Source organism: Lampetra fluviatilis, unplaced genomic scaffold (genome assembly GCF_964198595.1).
Source record: "Lampetra fluviatilis unplaced genomic scaffold, kcLamFluv1.1 SCAFFOLD_700, whole genome shotgun sequence".
NCBI lineage: Eukaryota > Metazoa > Chordata > Hyperoartia > Petromyzontiformes > Petromyzontidae > Lampetra > Lampetra fluviatilis.
In genome coordinates, this window is record NW_027620796.1 from 1434 (window position 1) to 19885 (window position 18452).

The following is an 18452-nucleotide window of genomic DNA, read 5'->3' on the forward strand; positions in this document are numbered from 1 at the left end:
ACCGCCATCACCGCCATCACCACCATCAACCGCCATCACCGTCACCATCGCCCTTCACCACGAAGGCGACCTTCTTCCGTTTCCTCCTCCTCCTGCCTCCGGAGCGAGCCACCAACGCCTCCTCCACCATCATCAACTCGTCCCCCATCACCCCCCTCCAACTCCTCCTCCTCGTCCACCTCCACCACCGCAGACTTGACGCACTTCCTCTTCCGTCTCTCCGTGGTGGGGGGCCTCTCCGTGGGGGGGGGCCTCTCCGTGGGGGGGGGCCGCTACAGCGGCGGCGTCAACGTCCGTGTCGGTGGCGGTGGTGGCGGGGTGGTGGCGGTGGTGGCGGTGGTGGCGGTGGTGGTGGCGGTTGTGGTGTCCGTGGCTGGGGGTGGTCGCGGGTTCTTCCTGGGTCGGCCACGCGGCCGTTTCTTGGGTGGTTCTTCCACTCCGGCACCACCACCACCACCAACAACAACGCCACCACCAACAACGCCACCACCACCACCATCATCACCAGTGGCACCACCAACGCCCCCATGCAACAGCCACGATTCTTCATCGCAGCCACCCACAGATGTTGCTACTGCTGATGCTGCTGCTGCTACTGCTGATGCTGCTGCTGTTACTGCTGCTGCTACTGCTGATGCTGCTGCTGTTACTGCTGCTGCTGCTACTGGAGGTGCTGCTGCTACTGCTGCTGCTACTGGAGGTGCTGCTGCTACTGCTGCTGCTGCTGCTGTTGCTGCTGCTGCTGCTGACTGTGATGCTGGCGGTGATGCCGGGTCACGATCCAAAGTCAACGACACCTTCTCCTCCTGCTGGCGCTCTGCACCGTCACCGTCAGTGGCCGCTGGGTCGCTGCCAGGCGGCGGTGACGAGGTGGAGGTGGTGGTGGAGGTGGACGTGGAGGTGGAGGTGGTGGAGGTGGTGGAGGTGGAGGAGGTGTACACCTGGCGCACGCTGGTGACGCGCGCCAGCATGGTGGCGAGCAGCGCCGGCTGCAGTGGACGCGGTGCGTACCACAGGGGGCTGTCGGGCACGCAGGCCAACTCGGGCTGCAGGTAGAGCACGTCGTGACGACTCTTGGCAGACTCGGGGCTGGGGGGTGGAGGGGGTGGGGGGGGGGGGGTGGGGGGGAGGTGGGGGGGAGGGTGGGGGGGAGGGGTGGGGGGAGGTGGGGGGGGAGGTGGGGGGGGAGGAGATTGAACTCGTGAGGATTACGGGGCACCGTGACGGGTTGGCCAGTGTCTCTTCCCCCCGTGTGTCACCGTGTGTCTCACCGTGTGTCTCCCGCCGTGTGTCTCCCCCCCCCCCGTGGTCTCCCTCCCCGTGTCTCCCCCCCCCCAATCTCTCCGTGTCTCTCTCCGTGTCTCTCCGTGTCTCCCCGTGTCTCCCCGTGTCTCCCCGTGTCTCCCCGTGTCTCTCCGTGTCTCTCCGTGTCTCCCCGTGTCTCCCCCCCCCGTGTCTCCCCGTGTCTCCCCGTGTCTCCCCGTGTCTCCCCGTGTCTCTCCGTGTCTCTCTCCGTGTCTCTCCGTGTCTCCCCGTGTCTCCCCGTGTCTCCCCGTGTCTCTCCGTGTCTCTCCGTGTCTCCCCGTGTCTCCCCCCCTGTGTCTCCCCGTGTCTCCCCGTGTCTCCCCGTGTCTCTCCGTGTCTCCCCGTGTCTCCCCGTGTCTCCCCGTGTCTCTCCGTGTCTCTCCGTGTCTCCCCGTGTCTCCCCCCCCCGTGTCTCCCCGTGTCTCCCCGTGTCTCCCCGTGTCTCCCCGTGTCTCCCCGTGTCTCTCCGTGTCTCCCCGTGTCTCCCCGTGTCTCCCCGTGTCTCCCCCGTGTCTCCCCGTGTCTCTCCGTGTCTCCCCCGTGTCTCCCCCCCCGTGTCTCCCCGTGTCTCCCCGTGTCTCCCCGTGTCTCCCCGTGTCTCCCCGTGTCTCCCCGTGTCTCCCCCCCCCGTGTCTCCCCCCCCGTGTCTCCCCGTGTCTCCCCGTGTCTCCCCCCCCGTGTCTCCCCCCCCGTGTCTCCCCGTGTCTCCCGTGTCTCTCCGTGTCTCCCCGTGTCTCCCCGTGTCTCCCCGTGTCTCCCCGTGTCTCCCCGTGTCTCCCCGTGTCTCCCCGTGTCTCCCCCCCCCGTGTCTCCCCGTGTCTCCCCTTGTCTCCCCCCCCCCCACGTGTCCCCCCCCCCGTGTCTCCCCCCCCCGTGTCTCCCCCCCCCGTGTCTCCCCGTGTCTCCCCTTGTCTCCCCCCCCCCCCCCCCGTGTCTCCCCCCCCCCGTGTCTCACCACTTTGAGAGGTAGAACTCGTAGAGACGCACGGGACACCGAAGTGGGTTGTCGACGTTCTCCGGCTGCAACATCCACGGCTCCTCGTCGCGACGACGCCGACTGCCGGTACCCTGCCGCTCTGGGGGGGAGGGTGGACACGAGGGTGGACAACGACGACCATGAGGAGGTGGACAACAACGACCATGAGGAGGTGGACGATGATGAGGTCTTTACCCTTTCAACTGGTGCAAAAATTGACACCTTTATACGAGGCATCGTGTTTGCAATAACCACAACACAAGCAGTCAAAATGCAAAAGTTTTTGCACCAGTTGAAAGGGTAAAAACCTACTACTGTATTTTGCCACTGCTAAAGGAGATGTCTCATAGTGTAAATGGTCACCCCCGAGCTCTCAATACTCTGATGGTGATGCTGTCTTTGAGTTGTGCGCCTTTTGGCGTCATCTGGTCCAACACCAATGGAGACTAGGCTCTAAGGAAAGCTGTCTCGGGTGTGGACCAATCAACATCAAGGACCATGTGAGACTAGGCTCTAAGGAAAGCTGTCTCGGGTGTGGACCAATCAACTTCAAGGACCATGTGAGACTAGGCTCTAAGGAAAGCTGTCTCGGGTGTGGACCAATCAACTTCAAGGACCATGTGAGACTAGGCTCTGAGGAAAGCTGTCTCGGGTGTGGACCAATCAACTTCAAGGACCATGTGAGACTAGGCTCTAAGGAAAGCTGTCTCGGGTGTGGACCAATCAACTTCAAGGACCCATGTGAGACTAGGCTCTAAGGAAAGCTGTCTCGGGTGTGGACCAATCAACTTCAAGGACCATGTGAGACTAGGCTCTAAGGAAAGCTGTCTCGGGGTGTGGACCAATCAACTTCAAGGACCATGTGAGACTAGGCTCTAAGGAAAGCTGTCTCGGGTGTGGACCAATCAACTTCAAGGGACCATGTGAGACTAGGCTCTAAGGAAAGCTGTCTCGGGTGTGGACCAATCAACTTCAAGGACCATGTGAGACTAGGCTCTAAGAAAAGCTGTCTCCGGTGTGGACCAATCAACTTCAAGGACGGTGCATATCATCATTATCATCATCAGAGTTGTTTCTTTTTGTTTGCATTTTGACTGCTTGTGTTGTGGTTATTGCAAACATGATGCCTCATATAAAGGTGTCAGTTTTTGTACCAGTTGAAAGGGTAAAAAACCTACCACTGTATTTTGCCACCGGTAAAGGAGATGTCTCATAGTGAGGTGGACAATGATGATGTGGACGATGATGAGGTGGACGAGGTGGAGGGTGATCACGACGAAGTGGCGAGTGTGTCCACCCCATCTCACCGGCCTCCCTCTGCGTGTCGGTGGCTGGGTAGAGGCACAGACAGACGCACTTGGTGGTGGCGGTGGTGGTGGCGGGGTGGTGGTGGTGGTGCCGGTGGTGGCGGTGGTGCCGGTGGTGCTGGACTTGCGATGGGTACTTGGTGATGTGGCCAAACGACAACGCCAGGTGCTCCTGAGGGTACGCAGGTGGAACAGATGGAGATTAGTCCACACACGGGGTAGAAGGGATGGAACAGATGGAGATTAGTCCACACACGGTGTAGAAGGGAGCGAGATGGAACAGATGGAGATTAGTCCACACACGGGGTAGAAGGGAGATGGAACAGATGGAGATTAGTCCACACACGGGGTAGAAGGGAGATGGAACAGATGGAGATTAGTCTACACACACGGGGTAGAAGGGAGATGGAACAGATGGAGATTAGTCCACACACGGGGTAGAAGGGAGATGGAACAGATGGAGATTAGTCTACACACACGGGGTAGAAGGGAGATGGAACAGATGGAGATTAGTCCACACACGGGGGTAGAAGGGAGATGGAACAGATGGAGATTAGTCTACACACACGGGGTAGAAGGGAGATGGAACAGATGGAGATTAGTCCACACACGGGGTAGAAGGGAGATGGAACAGATGGAGATTAGTCCACACACGGGGTAGAAGGGAGATGGAACAGATGGAGATTAGTCCACACACGGTGTAGAAGTGAGTGAGATGGAACAGATGGAGATTAGTCCACACACGGGGTAGAAGGGAGCGAGATGGAACAGATGGAGATTAGTCCACACACGGGGTAGAAGAGATGGAACAGATGGAGATTAGTCCACACACAGGGTAGAAGAGATGGAACAGATGGGTATTAGCCCACACACACGGGGTAGTGGGTACAAGGGAGTGAGGAGTTGGGGGGGGGGGGGGGGGGGGGCCTCACCTTGAGCGAGTGAAGACGAAAGAACTTGGTGTTGAAGAAGAGAAGCGTGTTGAGTAGCACTGCCGGTGAGAAGGCCCCCAGCTGCTTGCACTGCCACAGGTGGTCCTCCTCCACGCGGGAGTGGAGCTCCCCTAGGGGGGGGGGGGGGGGGGGGGGGTGAGCGCGAACGGGTGGTGAGCGAGTGAGCGGGTGAGTGGGTGAGCGAGCGGGTGAGTGGTGGGTGAGCGAGCGGGTGAGTGGGTGAGCGAGCGGGTGAGTGAGCGGGTGAGTCAGTGGGTGAGTGAGCGGGTGAGTGGGTGAGCGAGCGGGGTGAGCGAGCGGGTGTGAGTGGGTGAGCGAGCGGGTGAGTGGGTGAGCGAGCGGGGTGAGTGAGCGGGTGAGTCAGTGGGTGAGTGAGCGGGTGAGTGGGTGAGCGAGCGGGGTGAGCGAGCGGGTGAGTGGGTGAGCGAGCGGGTGTGAGTGGGTGAGCGAGCGGGTGAGTGGGTGAGTGAGTGAGTGAGCGAACGGGTGAGTGAGTGAGCGAGCGGGTGTGAGCGAGCAGGTGAGCGAGCGGGGTGAGTGGGTGAGCGAGCGGGGTGAGCGAGCGGGTGGGCGAGCGGGTGGGCGAGCGAGCGGGTGAGTGGGTGAGCGAGCGGGTGAGCGAGCAGGTGTGAGCGAGCGGTGTGAGTGGGTGAACGAGCGGATGAGTGAGCGGGTGAGTCAGTGGGTGAGTGAGCGGGGTGAGCGAGGCGGGTGAGCGAGCGGGTGAGTGGGTGAGCGAGCGGGTGAGCGAGCGGGGTGAGTGGGTGAGCGAGCGGGTGAGTGGGTGAGCGAGCGGTGTGAGTGAGTGGGTGAGTGAGTGGGTGAGTGAGCGGGTGAGTTGAGTGAGTGAGTGGGTGAGCGGGTGGGTGAGCGAGCGAGTGGGTGAGTGAACGAGCGGTGTGAGTGAGTGAGTGAGCGAGTGAGCGGGTGAGTGAGCTGGTGAGTGAGTGAGCGAGTGAGTGAGCTGGTGAGTGAGTGAGCGAGTGAGTGAGCGGGTGAGTGAGCGAGCGGGTGAGTGAGTGAGCGGGTGAGTGAGTGAGTGAGCGGGTGAGTGAACGAGCGGGTGAGTGAGTGAGCGGGTGAGTGAGTGAGCGGGTGAGTGAACGAGCGGGTGAGTGAGTGAGCGGGTGAGTGAGTGAGTGAGTGAGCGAGCGGGTGAGTGGGTGAGCGAGCGGGTGAGCGAGCGGGTGAGTGGGTGAGCGAGCGGGGTGAGTGGGTGAGCGAGCGGGTGAGTGAGTGGGTGAGTGAGCGGGTGAGTTGAGCGAGTGAGTGGGTGAGCGGGTGGGTGAGCGAGCGAGTGGGTGAGTGAGTGAGTAAGTGAGTGAGCGGGTGAGTGAGTGAGCGGGTGAGTGAGCTGGTGAGTGAGTGAGCGAGTGAGTGAGCGGGTGAGTGAGCAAGCGGGTGAGTGAGCGAGCGGGTGAGTGAGTGAGTGAGTGAGCGGGGTGAGTGAACGAGCGGGTGAGTGAGTGAGCGGGTGAGTGAGTGAGTGAGCGAGCGGGTGAGTGGGTGAGCGAGTGGGTGAGTGAGCGAGTGAGTGAACGGGTGAGTGAGCGAGTGGGTGAGTGAGTGAGCGGGTGAGTGAGCGAGTGGGTGAGCGAGCGAGAGAGTGAGCGAGCGAGCGAGCGAGTGAGCGAGCGAGCGACCGAGTGAGTGGGTGAGCGAGCGGGTGAGCGAAGCGAGCGACTGAGTGGGTGAGTCAGTGGGTGAGCGAGCGGGTGAGTGAGCGAGCGAGCGACCGAGTGAGTGGGTGAGCGAGCGGGGTGAGCGAGCGACTGAGTGGGTGAGCGTGTGGGTGAGCGAGCGGGGTGAGTGAGCGCGCGGGTGAGCGACAGCGCTGCTCACCGCTGGGCAGCAGCCGCGGCCGCCAGTTCTGCAGCAGCAGGGAGAGCTCCTCACTGAAGCGGCTGTAGTAGACGTCAGTGAAGACGTTGTCAATGCGCTTGTGTTCAAACAGGTACTGTGAGACACGCGGGGGGAGACACGGTGAGAGACACGGGGAGAGACACGGTGAGAGACACGGGGAGAGAGACACGGGTCGAGACACGGGGGGAGAGACACGGAGAGACACGGTGAAGACGTTGTCAATGCGCTTGTGTTCAAACAGGTACTGTGAGACACGCGGTGAGAGACACAGTGAGAGACACGGGGGGAGAGACACGGGGGGAGAGACACGGGGGGGAGAGACACGGGGGGGAGAGACACGGGGGGGAGACACGGGGGGAGAGACACGGGGGGAGAGACACGGTGAGAGAGACACGGTGAAAGAGACACGGGGGGGGAGACACGGGGGGAGAGACACGGGGGGAGAGACACGGTGAGAGAGACACGGTGAGAGAGACACGGGGGGGGAGACACGGGGGGGGGGACACGGGGGGAGAGACATGGGGGGAGAGACACGGGGAGAGACACGGGGGGAGAGACACGGGGGGAGAGACACGGGGAGAGACACGGTGAGAGACACGGGGGGAGAGACACGGGGGGGAGAGACATGGGGGGGAGAGACACGGGGGGGAGACACGGGGGGAGAGACACGGGGGGAGAGACACGGTGAGAGAGACACGGTGAGAGAGACACGGGGGGGGAGACACGGGGGGGGGGACACGGGGGGAGAGACATGGGGGGAGAGACACGGGGAGAGACACGGGGGGAGAGACACGGGGGGAGAGACACGGGGGGGAGACACGGGGGGAGAGACACGGGGAGAGAGACACGGTGAGAGAGACACGGGGGGGGAGACACGGGGGGGGGGACACGGGGGGAGAGACACGGGGGGAGAGACACGGGGGGAGAGACACGGGGGGAGAGACACGGGGGGAGAGACACGGGGAGAGACACGGGGGGAGAGACACGGGGGGAGAGACACGGGGGGGGAGACACGGGGGGAGAGACACGGGGAGAGAGACACGGTGAGAGAGACACGGGGGGGGAGACACGGGGGGGGGACACGGGGGGAGAGACACGGGGGGAGAGACACGGGGGGAGAGATACGGGGGGGGAGACACGGGGGGGAGACACGGGGGGAGAGACACGGGGAGAGAGACACGGTGAGAGAGACACGGGGGGGGAGACACGGGGGGGGGGACACGGGGGGAGAGACACGGGGGGAGAGACACGGGGGGAGAGACACGGGGGGAGAGACACGGGGGGAGAGACACGGGGAGAGACACGGGGGGAGAGACACGGGGGGAGAGACACGGGGGGGGAGACACGGGGGGAGAGACACGGGGAGAGAGACACGGTGAGAGAGACACGGGGGGGGAGACACGGGGGGGGGACACGGGGGGAGAGACACGGGGGGAGAGACACGGGGGGAGAGATACGGGGGGGGAGACACGGGGGGGAGACACGGGGGGAGAGACACGGGGTGAGAGACACGGTGAGAGAGACACGGTGACAGAGACACGGGGGGGGAGACACGGGGGGAGAGACACGGGGGGAGAGACACGGGGTGAGAGACACGGTGAGAGAGACACGGTGACAGAGACACGGGGGGGGGAGACACGGGGGGAGAGACACGGGGGGAGAGACACGGGAGGAGAGACACGGGGGGAGAGACACGGGGGGAGAGACACGGGGAGAGACACGGGGGGAGAGACACGGGGGGAGAGACACGGGGAGAGACACGGGGGGAGAGACACGGTGAGAGAGACACGGTGAGAGAGACACGGGGGGGGAGACACGGGGGGAGAGACACGGGGGAAGAGACACGGGGGGAGAGACACGGGGAGAGACACGGGGGGAGAGACACGGGGAGAGACACGGGGGGGGAGACACGGGGGGAGAGACACGGGGGGAGAGACACGGGGGGAGAGACACGGGGAGAGACACGGGGGGAGAGACACGGGGGGAGAGACATGGGGAGAGACACGGGGGGGGAGACACGGGGAGAGACACGGGGGGAGAGACACGGGGGGGGGGACACGGGGGGAGAGACACGGGGGGAGAGACACGGGGGGGGAGACACGGGGGGGGAGACACGGGGGGAGAGACACGGGGGGAGAGACACGGGGGGAGAGACACGGGGGGAGAGACACGGGGGGAGAGACACGGGGGGGGAGACACGGTGAAGACGTTGTCAATGCGCTTGTGTTCAAACAGGTACTGTGAGACACAGGGAGAGACACGGGGGGGGGACACACGGTGAGAGACACGGGGGGAGAGACACGGGGGGGGGACACACGGTGAGAGACACGGGGGGAGAGACACGGGGAGAGACACGGGGGGAGAGACACGGGGGAAGTGAGTGAGCTGGTGAGTGAGTGAGCTGGTGAGTGAGTGAGCTGGTGAGTGAGTGAGCTGGTGAGTGAGTGAGCTGGTGAGTGAGTGAGCTGGTGAGTGAGTTAGTTGGTGAGTGAGTGAGCTGGTGAGTGAGTTAGTTGGTGAGTGAGTGAGCTGGTGAGTGAGTGAGCTGGTGAGTGAGTGAGCTGGTGAGTGAGTGAGCTAGTGAGTGAGTGAGCGAGCGAGTGGGTGAGCGAGTGAGTGACCCACATGCTGTAGACTGAGGCACAGATAGTAGAGGCTGTCTGGCTGGTGAGTGAGCTGGTGAGTGAGCTGGTGAGTGAGCTGGTGAGTGAGTGAGCTGGTGAGTGAGTGAGCTGGTGAGCGAGTGAGCTGGTGAGTGAGTGAGCTGGTGAGTGAGTGAGCTGGTGAGCTGGTGAGTGAGTGAGCCGGCGAGTGAGTGACCCACATGCTGTAGACTGAGGCACAGATAGTAGAGGCTGTCTGGCTGGTGAGTGAGCTGGTGAGTGAGCTGGTGAGTGAGCTGGTGAGTGAGTGAGCTGGTGAGTGAGTGAGCTGGTGAGCGAGTGAGCTGGTGAGTGAGTGAGCTGGTGAGTGAGTGAGCTGGTGAGCTGGTGAGTGAGTGAGCCGGCGAGTGAGTGACCCACATGCTGTAGACTGAGGCACAGATAGTAGAGGCTGTCTGGCTGGTGAGTGAGCTGGTGAGTGAGCTGGTGAGTGAGCTGGTGAGCGAGTGAGCTGGTGAGCGAGTGAGCTGGTGAGTGAGTGAGCTGGTGAGCTGGTGAGTGAGTGAGCTGGTGAGTGAGTGAGCTGGTGAGCGAGTGAGCTGGTGAGTGAGTGAGCTGGTGAGTGAGTGAGCTGGTGAGCTGGTGAGTGAGTGAGCTGGTGAGTGAGTGAGCTGGTGAGCTGGTGAGTGAGTGAGCTGGTGAGTGAGTGAGCTGGTGAGTGAGTGAGCTGGTGAGTGAGTGAGCTGGTGAGTGAGTGAGCTGGTGAGCTGGTGAGTGAGTGAGCTGGTGAGTGAGTGAGCTGGTGAGTGAGCTGGTGAGTGAGCTGGTGAGTGAGCTGGTGAGTGAGTGAGCTGGTGAGTGAGTGAGCTGGTGAGTGAGTGAGCGAGCGAGTGGGTGAGCGAGTGAGTGACCCACATGCTGTAGACTGAGGCACAGATAGTAGAGGCTGTCTGGCTGGTGAGTGAGTGAGTGAGCTGGTGAGTGAGCTGGTGAGTGAGTGGGTGAGTGAGTGAGCTGGTGAGTGAGTGAGCTGGTGAGTGAGTGAGCTGGTGAGTGAGTGAGCTGGTGAGTGAGTGAGCTGGTGAGTGAGTGAGCGAGCGAGTGGGTGAGCGAGTGAGTGACCCACATGCTGTAGACTGAGGCACAGATAGTAGAGGCTGTCTGGCTGGTGAGTGAGTGAGCTGGTGAGTGAGCTGGTGAGTGAGTGGGTGAGTGAGTGAGCTGGTGAGTGAGTGAGCTGGTGAGTGAGTGAGCTGGTGAGTGAGCTGGTGAGTGAGTGAGCTGGTGAGCGAGTGGGTGAGCGAGTGAGTGACCCACATGCTGTAGACTGAGGCACAGATAGTAGAGGCTGTCTGGCTGGTGAGTGAGTGAGTGAGCTGGTGAGTGAGCTGGTGAGTGAGTGGGTGAGTGAGTGAGCTGGTGAGTGAGTGAGCTGGTGAGCGAGTGAGCTGGTGAGTGAGTGAGCTGGTGAGTGAGTGAGCGAGCGAGTGGGTGAGCGAGTGAGTGACCCACATGCTGTAGACTGAGGCACAGATAGTAGAGGCTGTCTGGCTGGTATGGCCGCCCGTTGGGCCTGCGAGCCTCCCGCAGGAAGCGGCACAGGCCGTAGCTCAACTCGATGGACGTGCAGCTGAGCGGGTCGGCACGCACCTCAACCTCCCCACGCCCTGACGCACACACACACACACACAGTCACACGCACAGACACACACAGTCACACACAGTCACACACACACACACAGACACACACACAGTCACATACAGACACACACACACACAGTCACACACACGCACACAGACACACACGCACACAGACACACACACAGACACACACAGACACACACACACACACAGACACACACACACAGACACACACACACAGTCACACACACACACACAGTCACAGACAGACACACACAGTCACACACACACACACTCACACACACAGTCACACACACACACAGTCACACACACAGACACACACACACAGACACACACACACACAGACACACACAGACACACACACACACAGACACACACACACAGACACACACACACACAGACACACACACACACACACAGACACACACACACACAGACACACACACACAGACGCACACACACACACAGACACACACACACACACAGACACACAGACACACACAGACACACACAGTAACACACACAGACACACACACAGTCACGCACACACAGTCACGCACACACAGTCACAGTCACACAGTCACACACACAGACACACATACATACATACAGACACACACAGTCACACACACAGACACACAGTCACACACACACACAGACACACACACACACAGTCACACACACACAGACACACACACAGTCACACACACACACAGTCACACACACACAGACACACACAGACACACACAAACACAGACACACACAGACACACAGACACACACACACAGTCACACACACACACACACAGACACACACACACAGACACACAGACACACACACAGACACACACACACAGTCACACACACAGACACACACACAGTCACACACACAGACACACACACGCAGCGACAAACACAGCCACACACACACAGTCACACACACAGTCACACACACAGTCACACAAACACACACAGTCACACACACAGCCACACACACAGCCACACGCGCAGCGAGGGTGGTGCAGTGTGTGGCGTGTAGTGGTGTAAAGTGTAGTGTATAGTGTAGTGTATAGTGTAGTGTATAGTGTAGTGTATAGTGTAGTGTATAGTGTATAGTGTAGTGTAAAGTGTAGTGTATAGTGTAGTGTAAAGTGTAGTGTATAGTGTAGTGTATAGTGTAGTGTATAGTGTAGTGTGTAGTGTAGTGTGTAGTGTAGTGTGTAGTGTAGTGTATAGTGTAGTGTAAAGTGTAGTGTATAGTGCAGTGTATAGTGTAGTGTATAGTGTAGTGTATAGTGTAGTGTATAGTGTAGTGTAAAGTGTAGTGTATAGTGTAGTGTATAGTGTAGTGTATAGTGTAGTGTATAGTGTAGTGTGTAGTGTAGTGTATAGTGTAGTGTGTAGTGTAGTGTGTAGTGTAGTGTATAGTGTAGTGTAAAGTGTAGTGTATAGTGCAGTGTATAGTGTAGTGTAAAGTGTAGTGTATAGTGTAGTGTATAGTGTAGTGTATAGTGTAGTGTATAGTGTAGTGTATAGTGTAGTGTATAGTGTAGTGTATAGTGTAGTGTATAGTGTAGTGTAAAGTGTAGTGTATAGTGTAGTGTATAGTGTAGTGTATAGTGTAGTGTATAGTGTAGTGTATAGTGTAGTGTGTAGTGTAGTGTGTAGTGTAGTGTATAGTGTAGTGTATAGTGTAGTGTATAGTGTAGTGTATAGTGTAGTGTATAGTGTAGTGTGTAGTGTAGTGTGTAGTGTAGTGTATAGTGTAGTGTATAGTGTAGTGTATAGTGTAGTAGTGTAGTGTATAGTGTAGTGTATAGTGTAGTGTAGTGTATAGTGTAGTGTATAGTGTAGTGTATAGTGTAGTGTGTAGTGTAGTGTATAGTGTAGTGTATAGTGTAGTGTAAAGTGTAGTGTATAGTGTAGTGTATAGTGTAGTGTGTAGTGTAGTGTATAGTGTAGTGTATAGTGTAGTGTATAGTGTAGTGTAAAGTGTAGTGTATAGTGTAGTGTATAGTGTAGTGTATAGTGCAGTGTGTAGTAGTGTGTAGTGTATAGTGTAGTGTGTAGTGTAGTGTATAGTGTAGTGTATAGTGTAGTGTATAGTGTAGTGTAAAGTGTAGTGTATAGTGTAGTGTATAGTGTAGTGTATAGTGCAGTGTATAGTGTAGTGTAAAGTGTAGTGTATAGTGTAGTGTATAGTGCAGTGTATAGTGCAGTGTATAGTGCAGTGTATAGTGCAGTGTATAGTGTAGTGTATAGTGTAGTGTATAGTGTAGTGTAAAGTGTAGTGTATAGTGTAGTGTATAGTGTAGTGTATAGTGTAGTGTATAGTGTAGTGTATAGTGTAGTGTATAGTGTAGTGTATAGTGTAGTGTATAGTGTAGTGTATAGTGTAGTGTATAGTGTAGTGTGTAGTGTAGTGTATAGTGTAGTGTATAGTGTAGTGTATAGTGTAGTGTATAGTGTAGTGTATAGTGTAGTGTAAAGTGTAGTGTATAGTGTAGTGTAAAGTGTAGTGTATAGTGTAGTGTATAGTGTAGTGTATAGTGTAGTGTGTAGTGTAGTGTGTAGTGTAGTGTATAGTGTAGTGTAAAGTGTAGTGTATAGTGCAGTGTATAGTGTAGTGTATAGTGTAGTGTATAGTGCAGTGTATAGTGTAGTGTATAGTGTAGTGTATAGTGTAGTGTATAGTGTAGTGTATAGTGTAGTGTAAAGTGTAGTGTATAGTGTAGTGTATAGTGTAGTGTATAGTGCAGTGTATAGTGTAGTGTAAAGTGTAGTGTATAGTGTAGTGTAAAGTGTAGTGTATAGTGTAGTGTATAGTGTAGTGTATAGTGTAGTGTATAGTGTAGTGTATAGTGTAGTGTGTAGTGTAGTGTGTAGTGTAGTGTATAGTGTAGTGTATAGTGTAGTGTATAGTGTAGTGTATAGTGTAGTGTAGTGTATAGTGTAGTGTATAGTGTAGTGTATAGTGTAGTGTAAAGTGTAGTGTATAGTGTAGTGTATAGTGTAGTGTGTAGTGTAGTGTATAGTGTAGTGTATAGTGTAGTGTATAGTGTAGTGTAAAGTGTAGTGTATAGTGTAGTGTATAGTGTAGTGTATAGTGCAGTGTGTAGTAGTGTGTAGTGTATAGTGTAGTGTGTAGTGTAGTGTGTAGTGTAGTGTATAGTGTAGTGTATAGTGCAGTGTATAGTGTAGTGTATAGTGTAGTGTATAGTGCAGTGTATAGTGTAGTGTATAGTGTAGTGTGTAGTAGTGTGTAGTGTATAGTGTAGTGTATAGTGTAGTGTGTAGTGTAGTGTATAGTGTAGTGTATAGTGTAGTGTGTAGTAGTGTGTAGTGTATAGTGTAGTGTATAGTGTAGTGTATAGTGTAGTGTATAGTGCAGTGTATAGTGCAGTGTATAGTGTAGTGTATAGTGTAGTGTGTAGTAGTGTGTAGTGTATAGTGTAGTGTATAGTGTAGTGTGTAGTGTAGTGTATAGTGTAGTGTATAGTGTAGTGTATAGTGTAGTGTATAGTGTAGTGTATAGTGTAGTGTGTAGTAGTGTGTAGTGTATAGTGTAGTGTGTAGTGTATAGTGTAGTGTATAGTGTAGTGTATAGTGTAGTGTATAGTGTAGTGTATAGTGTAGTGTGTAGTGTAGTGTATAGTGTATAGTGCAGTGTATAGTGTAGTGTATAGTGTAGTGTATAGTGTAGTGTGTAGTGTAGTGTATAGTGTAGTGTAGTGTATAGTGTAGTGTAGTGTATAGTGTAGTGTATAGTGTAGTGTATAGTGTAGTGTAAAGTGTAGTGTATAGTGTAGTGTATAGTGTAGTGTGTAGTGTATAGTGTAGTGTGTAGTGTAGTGTGTAGTGTAGTGTGTAGTGTAGTGTGTAGTGCAGTGTATAGTGTAGTGTATAGTGTAGTGTATAGTGTAGTGTATAGTGTAGTGTATAGTGCAGTGTATAGTGTAGTGTATAGTGTAGTGTATAGTGTAGTGTATAGTGTAGTGTATAGTAGAGTGTAGTGTAAAGTGTAGTGTATAGTGTAGTGTATAGTGCAGTGTATAGTGCAGTGTATAGTGTAGTGTAAAGTGTAGTGTATAGTGTAGTGTGTAGTGTAGTGTAGTGTATAGTGTAGTGTATAGTGTAGTGTATAGTGTAGTGTAAAGTGTAGTGTATAGTGTAGTGTATAGTGTAGTGTATAGTGTAGTGTGTAGTGTATAGTGTAGTGTGTAGTGTAGTGTGTAGTGTAGTGTGTAGTGTAGTGTATAGTGCAGTGTATAGTGTAGTGTATAGTGCAGTGTATAGTGTAGTGTATAGTGTAGTGTGTAGTGTATAGTGTAGTGTGTAGTGTAGTGTGTAGTGTAGTGTGTAGTGTAGTGTATAGTGCAGTGTATAGTGCAGTGTATAGTGTAGTGTATAGTGTAGTGTATAGTGTAGTGTATAGTGTAGTGTATAGTAGTGTGTAGTGTAAAGTGTAGTGTATAGTGTAGTGTATAGTGCAGTGTATAGTGCAGTGTATAGTGTAGTGTAAAGTGTAGTGTATAGTGTAGTGTGTAGTGTAGTGTATAGTGTATAGTGCAGTGTATAGTGTAGTGTATAGTGTAGTGTATAGTGCAGTGTATAGTGCAGTGTATAGTGCAGTGTATAGTGTAGTGTATAGTGTAGTGTATAGTGTAGTGTATAGTGTGGTGTATAGTGTGGTGTATAGTGTAGTGTATAGTGTAGTGTATAATAGTATCTACTGACACTACAGTACTATCTACTGACACTACAATAGTATCTACTGAATCTAGTAGTATCTACTGACACTACAGTACTATCTACCGACACTACAATAGTATCTACTGAATCTAGTAGTATCTACTGACACTACAGTAGTATCTACTGAATCTAGTAGTATCTACTGACTCTACAATAGTATCAACTGAATCTAGTAGTATCTACTGAATCTAATAGTATCTACTGAATCTAGTAGTATCTACCGACTCTACAGTATTAACTGCACACATTACGGGTGAACGGGAGAAAGGAACATCACGTTCCTCTGGAGTTTCCTCAGCCTGTGCCGCAGCACTAACTGTGCAGTCTGTGGCTTGTCTTGATGCACACCGCTATGGCGTTGACTCTCTTTGTGTTCGTGTTTGTTTTGGAGAGGCAGTTTTTCTTCTTCTTGGTTCTTTCGGTAAAGTCACGTAGAAGGGAAGTAATAAAATAAATAAAATAATAAAATAAAAAATATTTTTTTTAACTTCCCTTCTACGTGACTTTACCGAAAGAACCAAGAAGATGAATCCCTGCAGTCACGAAAGCTTTACATCGAAATGAGGCTGTTTTTACTGGTAGGAACGAAGTGAACCAGCCTACAATAGATTGTACCGTCCGTCCGTCCGTCCGTCCGTGTAGCAACATCGCCCCCTACTGCAAACACTTGGCAGGACCCTACAAAAACCTTTAGACTCAGTGCTGCTTTCCTGGCTAAACAAGTGTAACATTCCCTTATAATTCCCTGAGATAGTTTTTAATTAAAACATTTAAATTAAAAATTAACTCACAGCAGCCTAAAGCCTACAGCTAGGCCTAAAGCCTAGAACTAGGCCTCAAACTCTCCCTTCGTATCGTACCCCCGCGTGTGTGAAAGAGAGTTAATGTTTAACAATGTTACATTCCCTCATGTATTTTTTTAATAGAAACATTTACATTTAAAGCTTTAACATTAATAATTAAAACATTTAAATTAAAAATTAACTCACAGCGGCCTAAAGCCTACAGCTAGGCCTAAAGCCTAGAACTAGGCCTCAAACTCTCCCTTGGTATCGTACCCCCGCGTGTGTGAAAGGGAGTTAATGTTTAACAATGTTACATTCCCTCATGTATTTTTTTAATAGAAACATTTACATTTAAAGCTTTTACATTAATAATTAAAACATTTAAATTAAAAATTAATTCACAGCGGCCTAAAGCCTACAGCTAGGCCTAAAGCCTAGAACTAGGCCTCAAACTCTCCCTTCGTATCGTATGTGTTCGTTCCTACCAGTCCACCCCGCAGGGACCTGTTAAATCCTTTATATTAAGTTCGCTTGCTTGCACGCTTACGACCGTGCAAATCTTTCGGTCGTTTTTTAACCCACTTCCCGTGATCCAATCGAGCTGACATTTTGCACACAGACTCGTTGTGCGTGACAATTGATTTTCGTGAAATTTTTTTCTCCAAAATGTTACACTTTTAGGACAAAAATATTATATTTAATTACCAATTGCTTAATGGTGGCAGGCAATCATCTGACCCATAGGTGGCAGCCATCTCAAGCCAGAGGACGAGAGGACACTAGCCGCCACGCATATAAAGGATTTACAGTGAAAAACTTTGTTTTGACGGGTTAATGTTTTCGTTCCTTCTTGCCGTGTTTTTCTTGCAAACAAAATGACGGGCACCCGAGTCTTTGACACGAACGGGAACCTCTCCCTCTCCCATCCTCGCTCAGCAAACGCATTTGTGTTGCTGGGGGCGTTCCGCGCATGCGCACAAACTTAGCATTATCATCAGCGCACGTCGTTACAAAGGTGTGATTCTCTCAGTTTATTGGGCAAAAAAAAACAAAAAGCAACTGTTCATGCGGGGGGCTTAAGCTTGCTGCATGTTGCGCACTTTGTTGAAACTTAAACCCCCCAAAAGTTGATCAGTTAAAAGCGTTACAAGGCGCGGACACACACACACAGACACGCACAGTCAGACAAAAAAATGCCCTTTCGTAACGTAAGACAACACACCCGCCCGAACCCGGTGCTCAATTAAGGCCGAGTAGACCTAGGGGAGGGGGCCCCCGTTACTCACGGTGCTGAGCAGCTCCCAGACCCTGGACCCACTCCTTCCAGGCGCGCACTCCATACAGCGACGACATTTCGCTCGCCCTCACCTCACCGCCCAGTCTCCCCCCCGCGTCTCTCCCGTGCGTCGATCCCGCATCTCTCCCGTGCGTCGTCCCCGTGTCTCTCCCGTGCGTCGTCCCCGTGTCTCTCCCGTGCCTCCCCGACGTGTCTCCCCGAGTCTTCGTGTCTCTCCCGTGCATCCCAGCGTCTCCCCCGCGTCTCCCCGAGTCTCCGCCGTGTCTCCCCGCGTCTCCCCCGTGTCTCTTCCTCGTCCCCGTGTCTCCCCCGTGTCTCTCCGTGTCTTCTTTTGTCTCCGCCGTGTCTCCCCCGCGTCTTCCCGCGTCTCCGCTGTGTCTCCTTCTCATCCCGGCGTCTCCCCCGTCTCTCCCAGGGTCTCCGCCGTGTCTCCCCGCGTCTCCCCCGTGTCTCCCCGCGTCTCCCCCGTGTCTCCCCGCGTCTCCCCCGTGTCTCCCCGCGTCTCCCCCGTGTCTCCCCGCGTCTCCCCCGTGTCTCCCCGCGTCTCCCCCGTGTCTCCCCGCGTCTCCCCCGTGTCTCCCCGCGTCTCCCCCGTGTCTCCCCGCGTCTCCCCCGTGTCTCCACGTGTCTCCAACGCGTCTCCTCTTCGTGTCTTCAACTCCCTCCTCAGCCACCGGCATGTCGGATAGAGAGCGAGCTCTCTTCTGTCGGACAAAAAGGGGGTCTCAGGGTGGTGGTGGTGAGTCTCAGGGTGGTGGTGGTGGGTCTCAGGGTGGTGGTGGTGGGTCTCAGGGTGGTGGTGGTGGGTCTCAGGGTGGTGGTGGTGGGTCTCAGGGTGGTGGTGGTGGGTCTCAGGGTGGTGGTGGTGGTGGTGAGTCTCAGGATGGTGGTGGTGGTGGGTCTCAGGGTGGTGGTGGTGGGTCTCAGGGTGGTGGTGGTGGGTCTCAGGG

General features: G+C 54.4%; 1 protein-coding gene across 1 annotated transcript in view; it reads right to left on the reverse strand.

Annotated features, from left to right (window-relative positions):
* Window positions 1-263: 263 nt before the first annotated feature.
* Window positions 264-18452, reverse strand: part of LOC144954390 (zinc finger MYM-type protein 4-like) — a gene marked incomplete at its 5' end in the record, with an annotated part of 52425 nt that continues 34236 nt past the window's right edge. Inside the window, 7 exon segments of the mRNA XM_078884894.1 lie at window positions 264-1089; window positions 2261-2381; window positions 3589-3760; window positions 4521-4651; window positions 6384-6498; window positions 10520-10674; window positions 17492-18206. Coding sequence (XP_078741020.1) covers window positions 273-1089; window positions 2261-2381; window positions 3589-3760; window positions 4521-4651; window positions 6384-6498; window positions 10520-10674; window positions 17492-18206 — 2226 coding nt within the window.